Source organism: Raphanus sativus, chromosome 9 (assembly GCF_000801105.2).
Source record: "Raphanus sativus cultivar WK10039 chromosome 9, ASM80110v3, whole genome shotgun sequence".
Classification (NCBI taxonomy): Eukaryota; Viridiplantae; Streptophyta; class Magnoliopsida; order Brassicales; family Brassicaceae; genus Raphanus; species Raphanus sativus.
Genome location: NC_079519.1, coordinates 5,982,891 through 5,989,398, shown reverse-complemented (window position 1 = coordinate 5,989,398; position 6,508 = coordinate 5,982,891). Strand labels below are relative to the sequence as shown.

Below are 6,508 nucleotides of genomic sequence, written 5' to 3'. Positions count from 1 at the left end.
AAGATAAATCAATCTCAAAATAAATTAACAGATAATACTAATTTTTAACATAAGGTCAAATAGAACATTCACCCGCGCGGGCGCGCGGGTCCAAAATCTAGTTGACAATTAAGATAGAAGATGAAGACAATAAAAAAAAAAAAAGAAGATGAAGACAAAAAGAGTTTGTTTAAGATTAAAATCAAAAAATGGTTTAGAACTTTGTAACCCTGATTGTTTAACTAAATGACGTATTTCCTTTTTTGTTTTCCAAAAAAATATACTGAGTTTACATAAGAAACGTTTCAAAAACGTTTCCAAAACTTAACTACGCCGTTTCCACAAATCTTTGCCGTCTCCACCGACTCTGAAACGTTTCGGAAACGTTCCCACGCCGTCCCCACCACGTCCCCGTCCCGGAAACGCCGCTGGTACGTGAGACGGCAGTGAATTGCCGTCCCCGTGCTTCATAGTTTGGGACAAACCGGAGTCACTAGTAACGCATATCCTGAAGCATCGGTACTTTAGAAGAACTGATTTCCTGGACAGTGTAGCAGGATCACGTCCATCTTATGCATGGCGGAGTATACTACATGGTAGAGATCTACTAAAGCAAGGCTTAGTGAAGGTGGTGAATTCTGGAGAAAATACTAAGGTATGGCTTGATAACTGGATCATTAATCCTCTCCCAAGGCCACCTTGTTACAACCCAGACGCAATGGTTAACTTGACGTTGAGGGTTTGTGATTTAATGGAGGAGGGTACAAACAGCTGGAACCTTCGGAAGCTAAGGGAGCTTTTTGTTGAAGATGACGTGCAAAAGGTTCTGCAAGTGAAACTGCAGAGAAATAAAGAAGATTCTCATCGATGGGGTTTCTCAAAGAATGGCATATATAACGCCAAGAGTGGATATCAACTGCTGGAAAGCATTGTCGATATGAACTCAGATCAACCTACCATCATGGCTCCATTGGAAAAACAGTTGTGGCGTGACCTGTGGAAGACAAAAACTTCTCCTAAGCTGAGACACTTTCTGTGGCGTATCATGTCAGGAGCACTTGCAGTTAAACAACAGCTGTACTCTCGCGGGATTCCGGTGGAAACAAGATGCCCTCAATGCCGTCAAGGTCCAGAGACAATCTGTCACATGCTCTTCACCTGTCCAAAAGCGAAAGAAGTGTGGGAGCGGTCGTCGTTGCCTCTACCTCCAGCGGGGTTCTCATCCTCCTCGGTGTTTTTGAACATCCACTACCTCCTGGCACTTGGGAAAAAGAAATCAGTGGAGCCTAGAATCCGCTTGATGTTCCCTTGGTTACTGTGGAATATATGGAAAAATAGAAACTTGTTCTGTTTTGAACATCGAAGTGTTGATGCAGATACCACAGTGTTCAAAGCTCAAGATGAATCATCGGTATGGCTTCAGATAAATGGTTTCATCCCCGCTGATGCTCCAGCAGTAGTAGTGGAAGTGAGTCAAAAGAGATCATGGGAGAAGCCACCACTCAATACCGTTAAATGTAACATAGGCTCTGCTTGGTCAGCAAGTAATGGGAAAGCAGGGGCGGCATGGATCCTACGGAACTCGGAAGGACGCGCAATGCTTCACAGCAGAAGGTCATTTGTTGGTATACGGTCCCAACTAGAAGCTGATCTAACTACCATGGTATGGGCTGCAGAAGCTCTATGTGACATAAAGGCGAATAGGGTTCTTATGGAAACATCAATGCTTCACTGGCGAGGTGAATTTTCTCCATCTATGCTTCATTATACCCTCCAGCCCCTATGGAGAAGGTTGAGAAGAGCTCTGGATCATCTAGAGATAAACATAATTACAGTGATCCACAAAGAGTGCAATATGGTGGCCATGTCAATCGCTACTAGTGCCCTGCAAGTTCAATGGCAACAGTCTTATGTGGCGAATAATGGGCCTATTTGGCTGCAATCTCTTATCACGAAGGAAGCAGCAAGTACTGCCTAATGAGTTTGCTATGAAGTATCTCGGAGCTCATGATAGCCACCGAGCAAGAAGATCTTGAATCTTTTTCCCTGTGTGTTAGGGAAGTCGATGCCTATTGGTATCTTATTTATTTGCCTTGTTTTGTTTTGTTCCCCAAACTACTTTGGTTGGTGGTTGCAGAAGTTTATCGTAATGACAAAAAAAAAACTGATTTAGTCTAAACCAAAATCAATATTCATAATTGTGTTTCCTTGTGTATGTTAATTAATAGAGAAAATATTTAAATTCCATAATTACATAGTCAAATATCCATACAAAGTTTTATCTTTGACCAAGTTCATCTAATTAAACTGTTTTATTATAAGGATCTTCTGCAAAAAAATTCTTCAATGTAACTTTTTAAAAATTAATTCACGAACTTAAACGGGTCTCAGTTAAATTGCAATATAAAATACCCATGTATTAGTGACATGACTGGAACGTAGAGATATTGACATGTGAATTTTTTAGCTCGTGGATTAATTTGCAAAAAAACTATATTGAAAGTATGTAAAGTCGATGACAAAAAAAAATATATTGAGAGTATTATTTTGCCAAAACCCTTCTTATAATAAACTCCAATTAATATATTTGACTACGTGGTAAAAGATGTATCTAGTCTCACTTATGTTTAGTAATTGAAACTACAAAAATAAATTGTAATTTTATTTTAGCATTTTCCATTTACTATATTATATTTTAGCAAATGGAAAATGCTAAAATAAAGATAAACTGAGAACTCAATTATTTAGGATAGGGAACTATGATATCCTGAACTAGTTTAGTTTTTTTTTATTGGCTGAGTGCAATTTAGCCGATGGAGACCCCATCCTAAAAGTGTGAACAAAATGTCACAATTTAATTGATACAGATACCAATATAATCATTTATGGTAAGACTATTAAAGGCACAAAATCAGAGGATTGAATTGAATTAGATTCTTTTAATTTGATACCATGCATGTATTATCTCTCGTATATATGTACATCATTTCATCTTGATCTCAACAGAAAGTAAAAGAAAAAACTGCAGTGACCTTTAATTCAATTTAGAAGAAAATGGGAAAATTACGAGCACCTTCCTCTTCCCTCCTCTCCTGTCTCCTTGTCCTATTCTTGAGTTCAGTTTCAGCAGTTACAGATGATCCTCAAGATAGACAGGTATTATTATTATTAGGACAGAATGTTTGTCCCTATATATAACATGACCATCCGTTATGACATGAACGTTGTGCTGATGAATTATATGATTATATTGATTATGAATAAAGGTGTATATCGTCTACATGGGTTCACTTCCCTCTCGAGCGGACTACACACCAATGTCCGATCACATGAGTATTCTTCAAGAGATCACAGGAGAAAGGTGTGATTTCTCTTTAATATATGATTCTATAATCATAATGCGTTATCATCAATTTAATTTTATGATTTATGAAGATGCTAACACGTGATAAGATAAACTCTAGTTCGACCGAAGGTCGTTTGGTGAGAAGTTACAAGAGGAGTTTTAACGGATTCGCTGCCCGACTCACTGCATCGGAGCTCGAACGAGTAGCCGGTGAGTGTTCTAGAAACTAGACAGATTTAATGATATAAAAGGTTAGACAACTAATTTTTTATTTATTTTTATGAATTACTTAGAAATGGAGGGAGTTGTGTCTGTATTCCCGAACAAAATGTTACAACTCCAAACTACTGCGTCATGGGACTTCATGGGTTTAAAGCAAGGCACGAGAACGAAGAGGAACCCAACCGTGGAAAGTGATACCATTATTGGAGTCATCGACAGTGGGATCACACCGGAATCTGAGAGCTTTTCCGGCAAAGGCTTTGGTCCTCCTCCTACGAAATGGAAAGGTGTTTGTTCTGGCGGTGAAAACTTCAGATGCAACAAGTAATTCTCATAAGCTATTCTCTCTTTAGAAATTAGTACTATTGGTTTTAATTTCTGCATAAAATCAATTAGTTACAGAATAAAAGTTAATATTGTGGATCTGTTTATTATTATTTATTTCAGTAAGTTAATTGGGGCAAGAGACTACACAAGCGAAGGTGCTAGGGACACTGAAGGCCATGGTACACACACAGCGTCCACTGCGGCTGGAAACGCAGTCGCGGACACAAGCTTCTTTGGGATCGGCAATGGAACCGTAAGGGGAGGCGTTCCAGCCTCTAGAATAGCAGCTTACAAAGTCTGTATCCCGACAGGATGTAGCTCGGAAGCTCTCTTGTCTGCATTCGATGATGCGATTGCTGACGGTGTGGACCTCATCACCATCTCTATCGGCGGTAAAAAGGCGTCCATGTTCGAAAATGACCCGATCGCCATAGGGGCTTTTCACGCTATGGCCAAAGGAATTCTCACTGTCACTGCTGCTGGTAATAGCGGTCCGGATGATAGTACAACCTCTGCTGTGGCGCCGTGGATGTTAACTGTTGCAGCCGGTACCACAAACCGTGGGTTTGTCACCAAAGTTGTTCTAGGAAACAATAAGACGCTTGTCGTGAGTACCACGTAACACTCTTATTTTTTAGCATCGAAGTATCTTTTTACGTTTTAGTTACCAATGATTGTTATTAACAGGGGAAGTCAGTGAATGCTTTTGATATGAAAGGAAAAATGTATTCACTGGTGTACGGAAAATCTGCTGCTTCCTCTTCTTGCGATGCAGAAACCGCAGAGTAATGTCTTTCCTGAAAACACTAAATTGTGATTTTTTTTTGTTTTTTTTTTGCAAATTTCTAATGTGGTTTAGATCAATTTGTTTTTTTCAGGCTTTGTAAGCCAGAGTGTCTAAAAAAATCACTTGTGAAGGGAAAGATCTTAGTGTGTAGTAGTCCGAGTGGTTTGAAAGTGGTTGGATCACTTGGAGCTATTGCAATCATTTACAAAAGCCCTAAGCCAGATGTGGCCTTTGTTCACCCTTTACCTGCTTCTGGTTTGCCAGAAAAAGAATTTGAATCTCTAGTCTCTTACATTGAGTCCGAAGAGTAAACACAATCATCTTCTCTATGCTTTATACATTTTACTCCCAAGATTCTTCATCTATATTTTAACATGTCTTTTATTTGTTTTCTCTTAGTTCTCCACAAGCGGCTGTTTTAAAAACAGAATCAATCTTCAATCGTACATCTCCTCTAATTGGTTCCTTCTCTTCTCGTGGTCCAAACACCATCGCTGTGGATATTCTCAAGGTAAATTTACATAATATTTATAACAATGGTTATGTTTAATTCTCCGGTTTGAGAGAAATAAGGTGGATTACTTTGCAGCCGGATATTACAGCACCAGGAGTTGAGATCCTTGCGGCATATTCACCTGATGGTGAACCATCTCAATATGACAATAGACATGTGAAGTACTCTGTTCTCTCAGGAACTTCTATGGCTTGTCCGCACGTTGCAGGTGTGGCTGCATATATCAAAACCTTTTACCCTAAATGGTCTCCCTCCATGATTCAATCTGCTATCATGACAACCGGTAAGAAGAAATATCATCTGAAATTTTGTACTTTCTTGTCCCACAAGTAACGTTTTATTTTGTTACGCTGCTCTTATATGGTCTCTTAACTAATCTTTGCAGCATGGCCGGTCAATGCTACTGGAACTGGCATCGCATCGACTGAGTTTGCTTATGGATCTGGACATGTCGACCCAATAGCCTCTCTGAACCCTGGACTTGTCTACGAATTAAACAAAGTAGACCACATCGCCTTTCTATGCGGCATGAACTACACTTCCAATGTCCTTAAAATCATCTCTGGTGAAACTGTCACTTGCTCCAAAGAAAAACAATTTTCAGCCAGAAACCTCAACTATCCTTCAATGTCGGCTCGGTTGTCAAGTTCTGATAACTCCTTCACCGTCACTTTCAACAGAACCGTCACTAATGTTGGTAAACCGAATTCAACATACAATTCAAAAGTGGTCCCTGGTCATGGATCTAAGCTCAGCGTGGTGGTCACTCCTAGTGTTGTGACTTTTAAGACGGTCAACGAGAAGCAATCGTTCAAGGTAACTGTAACCGGCAGGGATCTTGACTCAGAACTGCCTTCGTCTGCAAATCTAATCTGGTCTGATGGGACACATAACGTTAGAAGTCCTATTGTTGTTTATACTGACGCTTACTAAATGAGGCATCATCAGTTCGCCAGAGTCATAACAAATAAATCTTTCTGGTTGTTGCTATGCTTCTTTATTTTATTTTCAGCTATCTTGTTGCTCTATATTGTCTCGGCTTCAGTTGAGTTCTTTAAAATATAAAAATGGAAGACGACGTGGCGTGAATTACGGTTCACATATTTTACCCATTTGTTACATTTTATGAGTATATCTAAAGGATATTTGTTTCTTTGCTCGCTATCAATTTGGTTTGAGTTGAAACTTATTGAGTTGGAGAAGTCATCCAAAATAGATAAAATACATAAGTTACTTACCTAACTTTTAATTTAACAATCATAACTTCTCCTTTTACAAAAAAAACATCATAACTTCTTAATTCTTTGTTTGGGCATTTGTAGCTTATATATAC

The 6,508-nt window shown here is 39.1% G+C and overlaps 1 protein-coding gene across 1 annotated transcript; it reads left to right on the top strand.

Annotated features, from left to right (window-relative positions):
• The first annotated feature begins 2,952 nt into the window (after window positions 1-2,952).
• On the top strand, window positions 2,953-6,286 carry LOC108826453 (subtilisin-like protease SBT4.13). The gene is made up of 10 exons (XM_018599836.2): window positions 2,953-3,135; window positions 3,246-3,340; window positions 3,444-3,535; window positions 3,619-3,871; window positions 3,995-4,481; window positions 4,562-4,659; window positions 4,753-4,968; window positions 5,061-5,172; window positions 5,251-5,458; window positions 5,561-6,286. The coding sequence occupies exons 1-10, from the start codon at window positions 3,034-3,036 to the stop codon at window positions 6,106-6,108; spliced, it is 2,211 nt and encodes a 736-aa protein (XP_018455338.2). The 5' UTR covers window positions 2,953-3,033; the 3' UTR covers window positions 6,109-6,286.
• The last annotated feature ends 222 nt before the right edge of the window (window positions 6,287-6,508 follow it).